General features: G+C 38.5%; 2 protein-coding genes across 2 annotated transcripts in view; one reads left to right on the forward strand and one right to left on the reverse strand.

Annotated features, from left to right (window-relative positions):
- The window catches only part of LOC126475211 (probable RNA helicase armi), a 53,099-nt gene extending 45,739 nt beyond the window's left edge, over positions 1-7,360 (reverse strand). Inside the window, exons 1-2 of the mRNA XM_050102871.1 lie at positions 6,672-7,360; positions 5,401-6,585 (exon numbers count right to left, since the gene is read on the reverse strand). Coding sequence (XP_049958828.1) covers positions 5,401-6,585; positions 6,672-7,284 — 1,798 coding nt within the window. The 5' untranslated portion in view covers positions 7,285-7,360. The remainder of the gene's footprint in view (positions 1-5,400; positions 6,586-6,671) is intronic.
- Positions 7,361-7,668: 308 nt separating this feature from the next.
- Positions 7,669-20,297, forward strand: part of LOC126475212 (tetratricopeptide repeat protein 1-like) — a 35,752-nt gene continuing 23,123 nt past the window's right edge. Inside the window, exons 1-2 of the mRNA XM_050102872.1 lie at positions 7,669-8,191; positions 17,580-17,753. Of these exons, the coding sequence (XP_049958829.1) occupies positions 7,844-8,191; positions 17,580-17,753 (522 nt within the window). The 5' untranslated portion in view covers positions 7,669-7,843. The remainder of the gene's footprint in view (positions 8,192-17,579; positions 17,754-20,297) is intronic.

The raw sequence follows: 20,297 nt of genomic DNA on the forward strand, positions 1-20,297 counted from the left end.
CAATACTAGTGTCATCTGCAAAAAGAACTTATTTTGCCTGTTATATATTAGACAGAAGATTATTTACCTACATGAGCAATAATAGTGGATGTAAGAGTAATCCCTATGGAATCTCAAATGTGATTTCTTCCCAGTCAGAATTACATCTCTGATCTATATTGGATGAATTACTATGCACAACTTTCTGCATTCTTTTGGTTAAATATTACATTATCAATTGGTTGACTATGCCATCAATTCCATAAAACTTCAATTTATCTAAGAGAATACTGTGTAGGTTGTAGAAAGTACCAACAGGTGTTATTTTATTATTTAATGCTTGTAAATTTTGATGAGTGAACATGTAAATGACATTAACTGTAGAGCAACTCTTCTGAAACCCCAACTGTGATTTTCCAAGGATACCATTGTTGCTAAGGTGAGATAATATTCTAGAAAACACCACCTTCTCAAAAATTTTGGAAAATGATGTCAGAATTGTAACAGACATCTTGCCTATACCTTTCTTAAGGAGGGGTTTAACAATGGCATATTTCAGTCTCTCTGGAAAAATTCCTTGAGTTAATAATTCTTTACACATTTTGGATAAGACCTGGGTTGTTATGTGGGAGCAAATCTTTAGTACTCTATTGGAAACACCATCTAAATCATACGAGCTTTTATTTCCGGGAATGAATAATTTTCTTAGTTTCAGAAGGAGAAGTTGATGATGCGCTCATATCACTGAATATTATAAGAGTTACTTTTTCAATATACTACTGTGTTTTTTCACTTGAACTGCCTGTCCCTATACTTTCTACTGTATTCAAAAAATGATTATTAAATATATTTGCTTCGTGTTACTCCTCATTTATAGCCCTTCAACTCAGTTCAATAGTGATGTTACTTTGTTCTGTGGCTGGTTGTTCTGTCTCTTATTTCACTACAGTCCATATAACCTTAATTCTTTTGTTGGAATTATGTTTTTTCTGGCATTATGTGTGTTTCTTGACTTTTTATTAACCTTTCTTAGTAATTTTGAGTAGTTTTCATAGTTTGCAACTATTGCAGGATTCTTAACTTGTTCTTGCAAACAGATAAAATTCCCTTTTCCTTTCACAAGATACGTTAAGCTCTCTAGTGAGTCATGCTTTTTTATGTGGTTGTTTGGTTCTACTGTCTTCATCCACTTGTGTTGGAAAGTTAAAAGTTAATTACTGAGATCGAATTGTATGATCTAAATAAGGTTTCCAGATAATTTTTGCTATCAGAATCCTTCAGAAAATCTACACTGAAGTCACCACAGATTAGTAAGTGCTTGCTGCTGTCTGACAGATAGCACAGAAAGGAATCCAGATTCCTCATAAACAGTGCAAAATTTTCCAGTGGGGACCTGTGTACTGTTACAATAAAAGTATTCATTCACAAGTACACTCTTCTATGTGCTGATCACTACAAAATATACTCGCCTCAATGTTTCTGAACTTGTGTTCTGTTTTAAAATATGTAACAACTCCTTCTTTTCTCTATTAGTTTTGCATGTGTAAAGTGATATAATGTAATCTTTTATATGCTGGAAATAAGAAGCTGAATATGAATAAAATAATGCAAGCTGAGGAAGAAATGCACTCTGAAGAAGGAGTGGGTAGCATAAAGATAGATGAATCTGACAAGAAATTAGACTAACTGAAGTACAATAAATCAAAAGGGGTTGATGAAATAACTACGGGACTTCTGAATGGAATGGCAGAAGAAATACATTATCAAATGTATAAACAGGATGTGTTATTTATACATTCAGCCAGTTACATGCATACTTCATAAATGTATTAGAGTTCCCATTAAAAGACAGTTTGTACCAACATATGCACTCAATACTGAACAATGATCTTATATTTGAAAACATCATAACAAAAATTCTGCCTACAGTGATACTTTCAAGAGTGGAAGATAAAGTAGGAGCTATCCATAAAGAAGATCAGATCCATTTCAGAAGAAATAGAGAACAACAGAAGCAGTGCTAGCACTTAGGTATTTCTTAAAAAAGAGAATGAATAAGGAATTGCATATATCGAAAGCTTCTGGCACTGAGGCATGAGAATACCATTTTCAAGATACTAAGAGAAATTGTATGAAGGAGATATGATTGCAGTGAGATTTTTATATAGCAAGAACAGTATGTCAGAACAAGGAGAGGCACGTGAATGGGTGCTCCTCAATATTATTCAACATTCACATCCAAAAATCACAAGAGGAAATCAGATTGCTACAAAATGTTAAGATTTTAAGATGCCATACCAATATTGATAGAAAATAAGGGACAATCAAACGATAAGCTGCTCAAGAAAGAGTCTACAATGAAAAATAGAACATACAAAATACAAGTTTTATGGGTTAATTGTTGTCTTTCGTAACTGTAATAAAAGGCTTATTAAGACCAGATGCATTTCACTTTATTCTAAAGCTTCTTTAGTGATCAAGGTGTTCTTTTCTTTCCCCACATCATCTTCTATATGTATGTGTTGAGTTTTTGCACACAGCACTTTAACCACAATTAATATAATCACATTTTTATGTTCTCAACACATAAATGTGAATATATTACATGCAGTGAAAGTGCTGTGTTCAAAACTCTCTTACTATAATGTGAAACATGTCTGGTATTAACGCAAGAATAAAAAAAGAATCTACTGAAGACATTTGTGAAGTGTGTGTTGTTTGATGGGAGCAAAACAAGGACAGCGGAAGCACGGAAGAGGCAAAGGATTGAAGCCAATGAAATGTAGTACATTGTCACATCCAAAATATATACTGGGTGCAGAGACGAAATGGAATAAAACCAGATTTGTAGACAACAATATGGAGGCATGATGAAAATAATACTAGATGGTACAAAGGAAGGAGAGAACAGCAGACAAAGACTTGGGCAGATATTCACTGAGATACTGGAAATGGATAAAAGATGTAACAGTAACTTCAACATGAAGAGAGAGGCTACAGTCGAAGCAATGTAAAGTGGCTTCTGTAAACCAACTGACAAAGAACACTGTGTTGAACAAATTTCATTTTGAATACAGATTACTACTGCATAAAGGTTCTTTGGTTGAATCTTACATGACTTAAAACATTCACCAATATGTGACATGACACATAATAGCTTCCTGGATGAAAACAAAAATTGTGCAAGGAATCACCTAAGACTTCAGTTCTGAGTAAACTATGAAGAAAGCAAACATGCTACCAGTTCCACTGAAGCACTGGAATTTTTATATTCATTAGTTTACAAACAACGTGTCATGTAAAATTTGGAAGTATGAGAACAATACATCTAAAACCTGTGTAATGGAAATAAGAGGCTGAATGCAGCCTGAAGAAAAAGTTACCGACAGTTGACAGTTGCTGTTAATAAGGGTTTTTTCTGTTTTTTCATTCCAATCGTAGCAATAATCCAACCAGAGCACCAAAACTGAAACACTGATGGAAATTAAGTTAAGAAAGAATTAACCATGGCACAATGAAATTAAAATGCAGCAGAAAGGTTGGCATCAGTGTGATGGAACAAGCCTATATAGAAAAGACAAGAATGAAAAGTAATGCCAAAAATAAATACAAAAGCTTATCACATTGATAAAGTTTGCTTGCTGTGACAACACTGTCTCCAAAAACAAGTAATATCATAAGCAGCATTCACCAATATTTCAGTGTTATTCATATTTATGATGGTGCTACATTTTTCGATAGCATTGTTATTTCTCATTATAGAAACATTAACATATTGTTCTTAAAAATTAAGCCATTTTCATGTTATTCTAAAACAACAATCATATTTTTTGTATGAGTGCAAGAATTAAAATATTGCTAATTTCAACTGATCCTACCAAAGTTAAAATCTGATACTGATTGGTTCAACCGACCTGTAAAGTATATGGGGCTTTAGTGTATATTTTACAGTATGCTTAGGTCATTAATCAACGTATCTGTGACTAACTTCCTTAACCCCATCCAAACGTAAACTGAACTAATACAAATAAAGAAAGAGGATATGCTAAATAAAAAAAATTTCTCACTTCCATACTACTAACAAGAGTATTACTTTTATTCTGGGTGTAACTGAAATGAATAGTTAGCTAATGCCTCATGTCAGAGCATTAATGTAATTCATCAACGATACATCAGTATCGCACTTTCGATAAGAATTTGTTAGTGGGCAATACACACATTTTACACTCTTAGGAAAAAAAATGGCACTAAATTGAAGTCGACTACATACACTCATCTTCCGAAGGAAAAAAGTGAATGGCATATCTCAAAATGAGTTCGCTTTGACTGTTGAAGATATCCAAATAAACGTTTGAACTCACATTTTTATTTGAACAGAATATACTCAAACAGATTAAAATGTGAGCAACAGTCCTAGCTCTACAGTTGACGTCTCGAAATAGGAATTGACTATTTACAACAATTTTTTTATGTTTTTTTTTTTATTTTTAGGATCTATTAGGTCACCACACAAATGAATCCTGTAACATATTATTCATAAAAACTTGACTGTTGAAGATATCCGAATAAATGTTAGAACTCACATTTTAATTTGAACAGAATATACTCAAACAGATTAAAATGTGACCAAAACTCCTAGGTCTACAGTTGACATCTCGAAATAGGAATTGACTATTTACAACAACTTTTTTTTTTTAAGATCTATTAGGTCATCACACAAATGAATCCTGTAACATATTATTCATAAAAACTTCGAAGTTTGCCGATGACATTGTAATACTGTGAGAGACAGCAAAGGACTTGGGAGAGCAGTTGAATGGAATGGACAATGTGTTGAAAGTAGGATATATGAAGAACATAAACAGAAGCAAACCAAGGATAATACAATGTAGTTGAATTACATCAGGTGATGCTGATTATTAGATTAGGAAACAATACATTAAAAGTAGTGGGCCTATATGAGTTTTTTCTATTCGGACAGCAAAATAGCTGATGATGTAGAGAATATAAAACAGAGACTGGCAATGGAAAGGAAAGTTTTTCTGAAGAAGAGAAATCTGTTAACATAGAACATAGATCTAAGATTCTGAAGTGTAGCCATGCATCGAAGTGAAACATGAACAAAAATAGTAATGGAGGGAAATTTGTGGGGTTAAAGTTGTAGAGGGAGGCCAATTGATGAATACAATAAGCAGATTCAGAGGGAATGTAGCTTGCAGTCATTATATTGAGGTGAAGAGCCATGCACAGGACAGAGTAGCATGGAGAGGAACAGCAAACCAGTCTTCACACTGAAGATCACCACCACAACCACAACCACCATCACTGCCACAACAATAACAGTTTACAATTAACTAGGCCTTACTAACAGTATGATTATTTAACACAAAGAAGAATGTAGGCACTTACTGTATTACTCACCTTTGTTTGAACTTAGCCCAGCAATAGCTTTGTCACCAACAAGAAGGGATGGTCTTTTTTCAGCTAAACCAGGAACTTCTAGTGCTAGGAATTCTGCACCTGGGCCAGTAATCCTGAAGGTCACATTTTTTAGGTCATACTGCCTCATCTTAATTGTTTCTGAAATTTCTTCCAGGTGCAACAGTGTGTGGAAAAAATCACTGTAATTTATAAAACTGAGAATGTCAGATAAATATGGAACAACACTTGTTAAACTTTCACTTCGTTCAATGCCACTTTTTCTTTGACTTTCAACTGTATAAACAAATTGCCAAAGATATTTTGGCACTACGTATTGACCTATTCGAACAGGCACAAAAGGAGGTGCCTTCTTAGGCTTCACACCTGTAATAAGCAATCTGCCACTTACATCATTCTCTCGTTTGATTGCATCTAATGTATCAAATTTCATTTTACCAGACTGTGAATTTCTAAAATTATTACTCTGTGAATCATCTCTCACCCTCACTTCCACTGCAATCTCTATTTTGAAGCCCTTAAAAACAAATCTGAATTTCTCTGTGTGGCAACCTGCATATCTTCCATGGCAAATAAAACAATAGGAAAAACTTTTTCCAGGGTGCAACACTATTAGCTTATCAATACTCGGAGACTTCAAACGAAGCTGTGACCATGACATTTGACTTAAAAATTGACAAAATTTCACTACCTGTTTTGTTTGTCCAGTGTTCAGCAAAGTAACTGAGATTTCTTTTTCTTCGCCTATCTTCAGTTCGCCAGATTGTAGAACAGCAGGAGTAACAGTGACACCATTTACAGAGATTGATTCCAAAACAGGTTTCTTCTGTTCTGCTTTAGTTTTGTTGTAGTTGTGTTGTCCTGTGTTGCTTGTATGCAATGGGACAACGCTAAGAGCACGCCACAATACCGACTGCTTTGTACTTTCAATCGCCTCAACTATAACTTCGTCACATAACTCAGGTACGTAACCTGGTTCACAGACTTCCTTGCTGAAATATATCGACTTGTCCACGAGACCATCACCTGTACTTTCGTAATTTGTTATGCGTCCGGTGACAATACGTGATCGCAACGCTCGTACGGAAAATAAATGTAAAATTTCTCCTTCCAAATTTGCTATACTACCATCCAATTCAACAAGAGCATCAATTAGTATCCAGTCTCCTGAAATCAGACACGAAGAAAACGCGTTTAAAAAAATACACAAACTAACATTGGATGTAATGGAATATCCTTTGTAATACACAAACCTTCAACTGGTATGAAGTCACAAGAGACGTCATCCAAGCTAAATTTGAGTTTATCTGATATAATGACATTTCTGCCATCTCTGCTCATTACTTGTCCAACAATACTCCTCGACAGGGTCTCTCGCTTTTCAATTAATGGCTCAGAATTTTCCCAGTTTTCTTCTTGTATGGAGTAAATTTTCTTAACTCTCCATTCGTCCGACGGCCTTAAACGGAAGGCAAGATATTCCAATTTGTTTCCGACCTTTATATTGCGGAATGCAGGATCTTTTAAATCACAATACACCTCATCATCAATCAGGGCATAATCCGAATGTACATGAGTTACTACTCCCACTCTGTAACAGCAACAACTGTCTTTGGAAAGGTCTTGTACAACACTACCCTCAATTTCTGAAGGAGCACACGATTCATTAGTGGCTGCATTCTGCTCTAATGAAGACAGAAGATCAACAACACTAAAATCTTTTTCTGAAGTTTCTAATTCCGAATCTGTGGAACCTAGTAAGTACCTAGATAATTTTGCAACAATTGAAATCATGTCTACGTAAAAGCTAGCCTCACATTCCAAAACATAAGAATAACTCTGAATGCCAGATTTTAATGCTACCATCCGTAAATTATATCACTCACAATTTGTTTACACAACATAGTGCCTTCGAATCACTGTACAATACACGCGCGTTTCAGAGATGTTGGCGACAAATGTAAACACAAATATGGAACACTTGTTGCCGAAGCAGTTAACACTATGAGCAGAGATGTAAAACATTTTATTTATTTATTCGTCCATATGACTCTGTAACAAATTTACGTTACGAATAATTGTAGCGTAAACAGCTATACGTGACCATTATTTCTGGCAAAATGGTGCCTCGTCCATAGTCAAATAATTAAAAAAAATAGTAATAACATAGTAGCAGCACAGTCTAATAGTGAGAATCTTTGTTGACATGAATAGTCTGACGTGAAAACCTAGTGGCTTGGCGAAGTGAGTGATCTTTTGTGTTGAAGAGCTTTGGGTCTGCTAAATCATGTTTGTTGTGGTAAATGCTATTGAAAGGTAGAGGAAAACGTTTGCAGCGCGCATAGGAGTTTGATGGCATATCTGCTACTGAAGTAGTTTCCGTGCCAGTAAATTGAAGAGAACTTTTGATAATACTGTTAGCAGAATGTCAAAGGCACCGTGTGAGGTTTCAAGTAATGTGCCAAGTAACGAGGAAATTATAGCGGAATTAACTAAAGATCTGGAACAGTGCGCAGTTAAAACGAATTCTGTGAACGGTGACACACCTTCTACAGTAGAGCATGGTAGTGTTGGCTCTATATTGACTACACCAGTAAATTGTGATGCCGCAATTATCAGCAGTGTTTCGGACGAGAAAGCGAAAGAAGGCAAGGTAACAGATGATGCTTATAGGTCGGACGATGATGAATCAATCCTGCACGACGATTATGATACAGTTGATGAAGAGGCTCTTAAAATCGCAGAAGCTACTTATTCGGACGACGAGAAGAAGGTTGTTACATTTTTACAGAATAAAATCTTATTCACATTTTAGATTAAGGTTAGGCCTAAGTTCCTGGAGGTACGTGTTGGTACAGTTATTCATTAGAGGGTGCGTGTTATACAACTTTGTGCCTTTACGAAGCATTTGATATCGTCAGGCAAAACACGCTGTGACGTGTCATGTTCTGCTGTGCTATGCAAGTATCCTCAAAAATGAGAACGGCACCCCATCAGAAGTCACATTTGCATTTATGGTTTACTTAGTATACTTGATGTGAATGTACTATAAAGCAGAAATCTTCCAGTCACCAGTTGCAAATCTGTTAGCATGTCGACATAATTTTTATAATTCTTGATGTTCATAGTTTAATCTCTGTCACAGTTTGTTCTTTACTAGCTCTAATAAATAACAGCTAATAGATTCACTGAAGCCCTCGAAACAGCTTTGATAACTTCGAGCAATATTATCGAATTATTAGCCTATTTGATGTTAATTAATATGGTACTCTTTACATGACAAAAAAATTATTTACATTAACAAAACGATTTACTGCGCCTGTGGTGATGTGCTCTTGTCAGACAGTACTGTTTCTCACCATAGTGTTCTATAAGAACAGATAGCCGGACGCTTACAGGAGAAATTAAGAATGTAATTTCTCTTTTTATTTATATCGAATGCTAGGGTGCTTCCAACGTGTCAGCTGCAGAAGAGGCACTTCTACCATTATACTGAGTATCCCATTGACAAATTTAATTAAGATGCTAGATGCATATTAAGAACAATTTTGATACCCCTATTAGCAAATGTCTCTAAATTTTATGTAAGCAACACTGCATTAATGATGACTCTCACAAAAATGTTCTTCTGTGTGTAGTACATTTCACAACATATATAGTTTCTGGATCAACTGTTAAAAATTTTGGTAACATAGCATTTGACGCTACGTGTATATTAATTTTCAGAAGAGGCATTTGTTGTGTAATTGGTGCTCTAGGTTTGGTTGAAGTGTAAAACAGTTATGGAAAAGAAGTTTAGTTGTTGAGTAGTTCTCATTGTCTAGCTATGCAGAAATTTCAGGAATTTGAGAACGTGTTTCCATTTTCGTCTTCACGTTAGTGCTTCGCTCCAGCTCTGGATTGTCTTAAGAAATTGTTATTGCTGCATCTACCTTTCAGGATGCTTTTGTTGTCTTTGTTGTTTCTTGCAGGTTGAACTCCCTAACTTCAGGTAATTCTTTCTTATTACCTTCCATAATACCTATAATTACAAAAAAGGTTGGAAATTAAGGAGATAGGACCTGGATAAACTGATAGAACCAGATGTTGTTGGAATTTTTAGATGGAGCATTAGGGAATGATAAACAGAACAAATGAAATGAGTACACTATAAGACAAATGGGTAGCTTTGAGAGATGAAATAGTGAAGTCAGTAGAGGATAAAATAGGTAAAAAGACAAGACCTAGTAGGAATCCTTGTACAATGTAAGAGATTTTGAATTTAATTATTGGAAGGATAAAATATAAAAATTCAGTAAGTGAAGCTGGTGATGAGTAATACAAACGTCTAAACAGTGAGATTTACAGGAAATGCAAAATGCTTAAGCAGGAATGGCTAGAGGACAAATGTAAGGATTTGGAAGCATGTATCACTAGGGAAAAGATAGATACAGCCTACAGGAAAATTAAAGAGGTCTTTGGAGAAAAGAGAACAACTTATATGAATATCAAGAGCTGAGATGGAAAATTAGTCCTAAGCAAAGGAGGGAAAGCTGAAAGATGGAAGGAGTATATAGAGTCTTTACAGTGGAGATGTACTGGAGGGCAATGTTGTTAAAATGGAAGAGGACGTAGCTGAAGATGAGATGGGAGAGATGATACTGGGAGAGGAATTTGACAGAGCACTGAAAGACCCAAGTTGAAACAAGGCCCTGGGAGTAGATGGCATTCCGTTAGAATTGCTGATAGCTAGCCATGACAAAACTCTTCCATCTGGTGAGAAAGATGTATGAAACAGGCAAAATCCCTCAGACTTAAAAAATAATATAACAATTCCAATTCTAAAGAAAGCAGGTGCTGACAGATGTGAATATTACTGAACTATTAGTTTAGTATAGTTGCAAAAAACTAACATGAATTCTTAACAGAAGAATGGAAAAACTGGTAGAAGCTGACCTCGGGGGAGGTCAGTTTAGGTTCAGGAGAAATGTAGGAACACGTAAGACAGTACTGACGGTATGACTTCTCATAGAAGATAGGTTAAGGGAAGGCAAACCTATGTTTATAGCATTTGTAGACTTCGAGAAAGCTTTTGACAATTTTGAGTGAAATACTCTTTGAAATTCTGAATGTAGCAGGGATAAAATCCAGGGAGCAAAAGGCTATTTACAACTTGTACAGAAACCAGGTAGCAGTAATAAGGGTTGAGGGCATGAAAGGGAAGCAGTGGAGAAGGGAGTGAGACAGGGTTGTAGCCTATACCTGATGTTATTCAATCTGTGCATTGAGCAAGCAGTAAAAGAAACAACAGGAAATTTTGTAGTAGGAATTGAAGTCCAGGGAGAAGATATAAAAAGTTTGAGGTTTGATGATGACATTGTAATTCTCTGTAAGACAGCAAAGGAGTTGGAAGAACAGTTGAAGAGAATGGTCGGGTCTTGAAATGAGGATATAAAATGAACATCAACAAAAGCAAAACAAGGATAATGGAATGTAGTGGAATTAAATCAGGTAATGATGATGGAATTGGATTAGGAAATGAGGCACTGTAGTAGGTGAGTTTTACTATCTGGACAGCAAAATAGATAGGATATAAAATCTACAATGGCAGTGGCAAGGAAAGCATTTCTGAAGAAGAGAAATTTGTTAACATCGAATATAGATTTAAGTGTCAGGAAGTCGTTTCTGAAGGTATTTGTATGGACTGTAGCCGTGCATGGACGTAAAACATTTGACGATAAACAGTTCAGACAAGAAGAGAGTATAAGCTTTTGAAATGTGGTGCTACAGATGAATACTGAACGTTAGGTGGATAGATCACATAACTAATGAGGAAATTTGTGGCACAACATGACTAGAAGAAGTGATTGGTTGGTAGGACATAATCTAAGGCATCAAGGGATCACCAGTTTAGTACTGGAGGGAAGTGTGGGGGTAAGAGTTGTAGAGGGAGATGTAGAGATGAATACAGTAAGCAGATTCAGAAGGATGTAGGCTGCAGTAGTTACTTAGAGGTGGAGAGATTTACATGGGATAGAGTAGCATGGAGAGCTGCATCAAATCAGTCTTTAGACTGAAGATCACAACAACAGTACCCACTATATCCTTATTGCCCAGTTATTGAGATAAGAGCTTAGAACTTCATATGTTCTCTTTGACAACATCCGTGAAACTAGTTTGTTTTTCAATGCTCAATCTGCTTTTCAGGGAAATACGGCAGCGTCCGATCCCACCCGTCTGCTTTGACCCATGACGTCACAAATATGGCGGAAACAAAAACACACACACACACTTTCCACAAGAAGCCTAATGACACTAACGGGACAAGCGCGGGAAATGGGGTGTTTTGGGTGGGGGGCAAACTAAATATAAACAAATTTAGACGCCTTGCGTAGCTACAACGTGTAAGTGAAGACAGCCATGCATGAATACCCACCCACCTCCCCAAGGGTCGTAACCCCTGCAACCCATAGGAGATAAAGATGCTTCAGTAGCTGATTAGTGTTTTTTGTCTTTTAAAAAAAAAATCTCATGGGATAGAACAAACAGATCAGAAAGATAAATATAATAAACTAAAACAGAAATTCGAGGAAACAGATAATTAAAATAAGTAATAAATGTTTTTAAATTTAAAAAAAATCTCACGAGATAGAACGAACAGATCAGAAAAGTAAATAAAATAAGATAAAATAGAACTGGAGACAGCCACACTCAAACCAAACTCCGCGCCGTCATGACGTCACACATGACAACACCCTTACGTCACGGGTCAAAGCCGACGCGTGGGATCGGACGCTTCTGTCGACCCCTTTTCAGTTGCACTGGACATCTCACTGACTATTCAATCTCACTGACTATTCATAGAGAATGAGGCATCGGTTTTTACTGTTTATACATTCAGGAGTGATTCCATATTGGGTATGTCATCCAGTATCTATTATTTGATCTTCAGAGAATGGGTAACTTATTCTTGTCAAATGCCTTTAGTATCCTCACCTCTTCTAATTGGTAGAGTGTAGTAGGCTTTAATTAATAATATCCAGAATGGTTTTCTCGAAAAGTTAATTGAACTTAGCGCCTTTAAAACTGGGAACTGTTTTCTCATCAACAACAATGCACATATGGTTAGATACTATTTTCAAAATGAACCTGCTTCAATGTGTAAAGGTTTTCTTTCACAATTTGCTTCAGTTTTAATAGTTCATTTGATCAGAGTTTACGTGTACAACTGCCTCCATTAATAGTTTAATAGTAGGGAAGCCAAATTAATGCTTGTAATGATTTACACAACCTGATTGCCATGTAAAAGTGATGGATCCCCTGTTCTTTAGTGAGATCTGCAAACTAACTGTTAACTTTCATTTCAATTGCAGCTGCAGAAAGAGGAATGTGCTAGTCAGTGGCTGAAGTTTTTCTTCCATTCTTTTGAGAAGCCCCTGTGTCTGATCTATTCACGTTCATTGCCCTGTGGTTGTTGGAACATTAAACTGATTTTACGATTGATTCTGAACTATCACCAATAGTCATATTGCTGAGTCCTGTTGCATGCTGAATGTGAACAAGAAATTCATTTTTCTTGCAGCAGTCCAAAACTTCTTTTCTAATGAACACTGACCCCTCCCCCCCTCTTCCCCTCCCCCACCCCCCAACACACATAGTTTCCCTTTAATGGAAAGTATTGGCACAACTACTGCACTCGGCACACCAACTTCCTTGGCAAAGTGGAAGTGGTAACACCAGTTCCCGTCAGATTGCCGAAGTCAAGCACTATTGGGCTTGGCTAGTGGTTGGATGGGTGGCCATCTGGGTGTGCCAAGTGCTGTTGGCAAGCATGGCGCACTGATCCCTTGTGAGGGCATTTGAGGAGCTACGCAACTGAGAAGTAGTGGCTCCAGTCATTAAAATTAACAACAGCTGGGAGAGCTATGTGTTGACCAGTGATGCCTATTGATGATTTGTCTCTACCATTGGGCCTTCCAAGGCCTGTTCGGACAGAGTTGTTTTTAGTTTTACTGTACTTGGCACACATTTTAAACATGTAATTTTTTACATTCTCTGCATCGTTAAGCATAATCTCACTTGGGATCTGCGGAAAGAATGTTAGCGTGTGAATTCTTTTGAAAAATGTATTTTTATTATTTTTGTTTTTGAGAGATGTTCTATAGCACCGTTCATCACCATCATGTTTCATCAGTTCACATCATTCTTGAATTTTTTCAGATTAGTTTCGTGTGTTTGATCATTAGCCTATACCTCTTCATTTGTTTAAATGCACTTCTGCACAAACTGGTTCTGACAGTGTTCTGTATCACAAGTATATTCATTGTTAAAGATTTTTAAGCCAACAGACCACTGTTGTGTTGTCTGGAATGTGCTGCTCTTCATAATGAAATGTAATGTGAGAAGTCTCAAACATGTTGCAGTTGATCTTTTTGTGCACTGATAGTGTTATTTGAAGTTTTTAGTCTATCCTTTATCTTGCTCCTTCTTGTACTATATCAGCTGAGTGGCATTGTTGTCTTGTAACAAAGTTTCAGTGAATTTCCTGCTTGGCACTTTGAGGTGAAGTGTCAGGTTCCTATGATGTGCGATATTTATTAACTGCTGTAACACTGATTCCTCTGCTCAGGGTATAACTGGTGTGGTCAGATGTAAGATTCCAGAAAAGTATGTCACAGCTGGTGGTGGGAGTTCATGACCAGGGTAGCAGAGATGTCTTGACGTCAAGTCTTCGTGTAGCCTGTCCATTCTGTCTGCTGTTTCTTCTGCTTTGAATAAAGCTGTCTTGATGGATTTGTGCTGTTGCCAGATACCATGTACAGATTAGTTGAAAACAATTGTCCCAGTTGACAAGATTGTCATATATTTATATCTCCATTGTGTCTTTGAAGACAGTTCCAGAGCCTAATGGTGTGGCGCAGCCCTTTCATCTGTTCAAAACCAAATATATGTCCTCTGTTGATGCTGTGCTCTGCTACCATGAAGTTGTTTGTTTGGCTGAGGCAGGCTCCCCTGACATGCTATATTCAGCACTATGAGTTGCAGTGCTACTTACCAAACTCGCACCTGATACTATAAGTGTCAGGTGTTCATAGTCCTAGTTTATCTTTTACTGAGGCAAGTAGGCCTATGTCCTTGATTTTGTCTGTTGGGTGGAAAATGTTTTTATGTGGTGTTTCTCCATGATCCTGTTAATCTTTGGTGTGGGTGGCTCTGCACACAGAACGAGCATCAGGTGTGTGGTTTCTTCTTCCGGTCTTTTCTTTTTTCCTCTTGTTATGCCAGAATGCACACCTTATTTTGGTCACCATTTACCCATTCTTATATAAAGGTTCCTGCAGATACTGTAACTTGACAGGCAGACTCTTCTTGTTGAAAATGTTCTTTTGATCCTTTGATCCTTATACTGAGGTGTGAGCTCAGAATTTTCTTGCGCTGTTTGGTGCCAACTATTAGCACTATGGTGCAAGTCCATGTGTGTCTTCTTCCTGTAGAAAGATTGCCCCAACATGCCGTCGTGGTTCTTCTTCATTATAATGACCAGTAACAGTAGGCATACATTTTCTTCCGCCTCCATGGTGAACCTGTGATGTTCTCTTTCTTCACAGGATTTCACACCACATTGAAAGTAAAGGGTTGTTAGTGCATGTCGGACCAGTTTAACTGTGCCCTTATCAAAGTGACCCGTGAACAGTACCATGGAGTGTCTCAGTGGCACCTGTCTGAAGACGGACGTGATGTTGAAGCTGACTAGGAGGTTCAGGTGCAGGTGAATCTTCAGGAGCAGCTTTACAATTTCTGTCGAATTCTTGACTTGTTGCGGGTAATGATCTGTGAGAGATATCACCAGCTGCACCACATGTTGGTGAATTTATTGCATTCACTATAGGACGTAGTGGGACTCTCACTGCGTATTTTCAGGAGATCGTGAAGCCATGGTGGTGCCTGTGTTCTGGAGTAAAGCAGTCTGACACTATCCTTCTCTTAAGCTGACCTGTTTAGGTGTGGTTTGGTCTTCTGCATCATAGGTGGTGTAGAATCCTTATCCACTTTTTTGTTTTCCAGATGCTGAGTGGTTAGACACTGGACTCGCATTCGGGAGGACGACGATTCAATCCCGCGTCCGGCCATCCTGATTTAGGTTTTCCGTGATTTCCCTAAATCGCTCCAGGCAAATGCCAGGATGGTTCCTTTCAAAGGGCACGGCCGACTTCCTTCCCCATCCTTCCCTAATCCGATGAGACCGATGACCTCGCCGTCTGGTCTCCTTCCCCGAAACAACCAACCAACCATCCATCCAGATGCTGTAGTAATTGTCTGTATTCATCCAGTAATCATCTGACCTTAATAACACCGTCATGACTCTTTTGTCTGCTGTGGGTCAAGGGGAATATTCGGTTTAAGTTGTCAGCTGTGGCCAGTGATGTAATCTTAATGGCTGCTGCCACATCACTTTTGGTTTGTATATTCACAGTTTTATTAGTTGGTGAAGCCAATGAATATGAAAGCAATAAATAAATAAAATGGTTGTGGTGACTGACTGGTGTGTAGCTTAACACAACATATAGATTAGTTTGGGAAATGACAGTTTGGTTGTGAGTAGGTGAAGCCAACGAATGTGATACTAAAAAACCCTGGTTATGCTGATGGACTGATCTGTGCTGATGCCGTTTAGAAAAATTGCCAAAAACATAAAAGTTATAGTTGGCATATTGTTTATGGCATTTGTCACATGTTTCCCATGACACTGGTCAAAAGCTTGTGACTCGTATCAAATGTGGCACTATATCTCTCTGTTGCTGGTACCACTACATTATCACCCTCACTGAGATGTTGGTGTTGGCATCTTGGCTCTTTCAATGGTCCTGCAGGTCTTCCTTCTCACTTTTTCCATGACATCACTAATGGTTTGCTCGATGCTGCTAATGATCTCATGTTTATGTAATGCTCTTGGTACTGGTGCAAAATTCAAAGCTTTCAGCAGTATGGTTGTTTTCGTCCAGTAGAACTGTTGATGATCCCTTAATTGGTAGTGGAAATCAATGAAACTTGTTGCACTGTGTTGCGGTAGATCTGTGTGTAGAAGCCACTGGTTGCAAAGATGTTTCCATTGACTCGCTTCTAAATGCAGGCAAAGATACTGGATGCAATAAGCAGGTGGCAGCTTGATGCATCATTTATAACTTTTAAATTATTTGAATAATTTTTATTTTGGTATCATAACTGTCCCTCTCCTCTTTGGATTCTAAAATTTAGTTATTTCCAAGCATGTGATGACTGTCATTATGCCATGCATGTTGGACTGCTTAATGGCTGCCAGGACCAACTATGGATATTAGTTATTTCCGAGCTATGGTAGTGAGAATTGGGTACAGTGCCACCTTGGTTGAATTAGAGCACAGCAGAATTTTCCATTGTGAGTTTGCATATGACAATGTTATGTTGAATTCATGCTGCAGTGGAAGACAGAGCAAAATAAGATGTTGGCACACATTATTCTAATCTCAATTAGCTCAAAGAAGCCAACAAAGTTTAGTGTCGCCATTGAAGGGATTATATGCTTCGACTCAAAAAGTTGCTGTTGAGAGGTTTGTGGTTTAATCCAAGGCATTTGGATATAACCTGTAATGATATGCTGCAATCTTTAAGAGACTCAACCTGCTTAGCTCCAATTGATGAACCATCAGAGTACAGTCTTTTTCAACATTGAGGTGCTATAGAGAAACATTCAGGCATATTATCTGCAATTGTAATAATCCATCCTGACGTCATATGTCATGGATGAACAATGCTCACATGTTGAAAAAGCATGTGGGAATTCCTTAGCCATGTTGAGTAACTCAGAAGATAGTGATTGGATTTGCAGGGAGCTATGTGTTGTGATATTGCTATGCAGTCACTGAATGTGATTATGATGTGCGGGCTTTATATTCCTGTCCAAGTATATTGATTAATCTTTTCTGTGGTTTTCCCTAATTTCCTTTGAAGATGCCAGAGCAGAGTTTTACTTTCACATCCTTGTAGTGTGTGTTTTCCCCTCATATTTTCATACAACTGTGCAACTTTACTTTTACATGCAATGATATTGTTTGTAGTGTATTTTTGATTTGAAATGGTCCAAGGAAAATAAATAAATAAATGTGCCCTTAGAACCAAAGATAAGTGTGGTATTTTTTTTCCAGGAAAAGAAAGATGAAGCAGAGAAAATAAAATTATCTGCAAATGATTTGTTTAAAGAAGGCAAACACAAGGAAGCTGCTTTAAAATACACGCTCGCCTTACGGACTTGTCCACTAAAGTATGAGCACGACAGAGCCATCTTATACTCCAATCGAGCAGCAGCAAAAATTAAAATGGTTTGTTGAAAATAAGATTTGTTTTGCTTGTGATTTATGTGTTTTACCATCTGCAAAATGTGAATTTAAGCATTTAGGCATAGCCTCTGTTGCATGAGACTTATAGACTTATTACCTACAAGTTACTATATCCTTGTAATTCACCATATACCGTAGCAGTAAAGGAGACCACTCACCATGAAGCAGAAGTGTTGAGTGCTGATAGGTGAACACACACACACACACACACACACACACACACACACACACACACACACACACACACACACACCTGCCCTTACATGGTGCCATCTGGACTAACAGTGCCAATGCTTTGGTTCTCAGTAGGTGGATTGGTATGGTGAGGGTAGTGTCGTGTGGGATGGGTAGAGAGAGAGAGAGAGAGAGAGAGAGAGAGAGAGAGAGAGAGAGAGAGAGAGAGAGAGGCAAGAGACAGGGAGAGGGAATGGATGTGGGTGGCTAGCAGCTCGGAGGTAGGCAGTCGGTTTGCTGGCTAGGAATGTGAAGAGGAGAGGTGGCAGGTATATGAACTAGCCATGTAATGCACAATTGTAGGGGCCGGCGGGGAACAACACATGCTGAAGGCAGTGTGGAGACATGAATTGGCAAGGGATGACAGTACGGAGTAATGGGAGACTGTTGGATGGAGGGTGCAAGGATAGTGTGTTACCTTAGATTGAGGTCAGGATGATTACAGGAGTGGAGGATGTGTTGTAAGAAAACATCCTATCTGCATAGTTCAGAGACCAGATGATCCAGGGAAGGATCCAGATGGCCTTGGTTGTGAAGCAGCCATTGAAATTCAGCATGTTGGCTCGACTGCGTGTTGTGCCACCAGGCGGTAACTTTGTTGTTGGCAACAGTTTGACAGCTGCCCTTTCATTCTGGTGGACAGCTGGTTAATTGTCATACTGACATAAAAGGCTGTGCAGTGTTTGTAGCAGAGTTGGTATATGACTAGGCTGCTCTCATGGGTGGCCTGGCTACTTATGACTAGAATAAGCTTATGACAGGACTGGATGGATGGCCTTCCACAGGGATTTTATCCTTGTGGCAAAGAACTGGGAGTGCAAATGCCTTAGGGATGGACTGGGATGTTGTTTAGGTTGAGTGGGTGTCAGAACACCACCTTAAGGAAGGGTGGGAATGATCTTCCGTGGGATGTTCCTCATTTCAGAGCAGGGTGAGTGATAATCTGACGAAGAATATGGTTCAGTTGTTCCAGTACGTGTTGATACTGGGTGGTGAGAGGGGCCTCCTTTGTAGATGTTCTTTTTTCTCATTTTTTGGGTGGGGGTGGGGTTATGTGAGTATACAGCCTGGGAAAATAATTTGTAAACTAGGTGTAGGGGCTATTGTCTGCCTGTGAAGACCTTCATGAGGCCTTCAGCATATTGGCCAAGGGAGTTCTTGTCACTGCAGATATGTCGTCCGTGAGTGGTAAGGTGGAAGGGATCTTTTTCATTTGGGAAGGATGGTATCTGTTACAATGCAGGTGTTGTTGCTGTTTAGTAGGTTTAATATGGGTGGAGATATCAGAGACATGGGGGTCACTGTCCAGGAAGGTGGTATGTTGCGTAGAGGAGGACCAGGTGAAGTGAATGGGAGAGAGGAGGTTGAATTTGCGAAGGAATGTGCATGGTTATCTTGGCCCTGAGTCCAGATCATGAAGGTAACAATGAACTTGAACCAGACTAGGGGTTGGGAGATTTCCTCCAGATGGCCCATATGAGGATGTCATGGAGATGCCCATGGCTGTGGTGTGGATTTGTTTGTATACCTTTCCTTCAAAGGAAAAGTAGTTGTGGGTCAGGATGTGATTGGTAAAGTGTACATGGAATGAAGTGGTGGGATTGATGTCTGAAGGACAGTGGGAGAAGTACTGTCCAGTAGCGGCAAGACCATGGGCATGAGGGGTGTTGTATAGGGAGATGGCATCAGCAGTGATGAGTAGGGATCCAGGAGGTAAAGGTTGGGGGGTGGTTGAAATTCAGTGAAGGAAGTGGTTAGTATATTTGCTGTGGGAGGCCAGAGTTTTTTGCAGTTGGTTGGAGGTGTTTGTCAACAAGAGTAGAAATTGCAAATAGTCTTCAAGGGTTTGCCACGGGATGACATTGTGCAAATTTCACAATATTTCCTTGGAGCAATTGTCCAACATCTTCAAGTGGTTGAACCTTGCTGCTTTGTTGGTGGCTAGGTGTGACTGGCAGTATCCGCAAGTCGAAACCCCTGTATATAGAACATGCGTACGAAGAATGCCCAAGTGCGGAAATCACGCATGCGCAATGATTTGCAGATAGATGGCGCCATACTCAAATGCCCTTTGCTGAAAATTCTGGAGCAGCCCTCCTGTGCATGCACTATGTTCACTGACAGTGCGGACAGACGTTACTCACTAAAAAACCGTACTAGACCATTGTTATGACAGGTCTGTTATTGAAAAATCTTGTGATTTTCTTATCATTTAATAGCACCCAATGCAGGGTTCCAGGTGTTCTCAGTGGAGATCCTGTATCCCTTTTGATTAGAGTATCAGCTGTACAG

Source organism: Schistocerca serialis, chromosome 4 (assembly GCF_023864345.2).
Source record: "Schistocerca serialis cubense isolate TAMUIC-IGC-003099 chromosome 4, iqSchSeri2.2, whole genome shotgun sequence".
NCBI lineage: Eukaryota > Metazoa > Arthropoda > Insecta > Orthoptera > Acrididae > Schistocerca > Schistocerca serialis.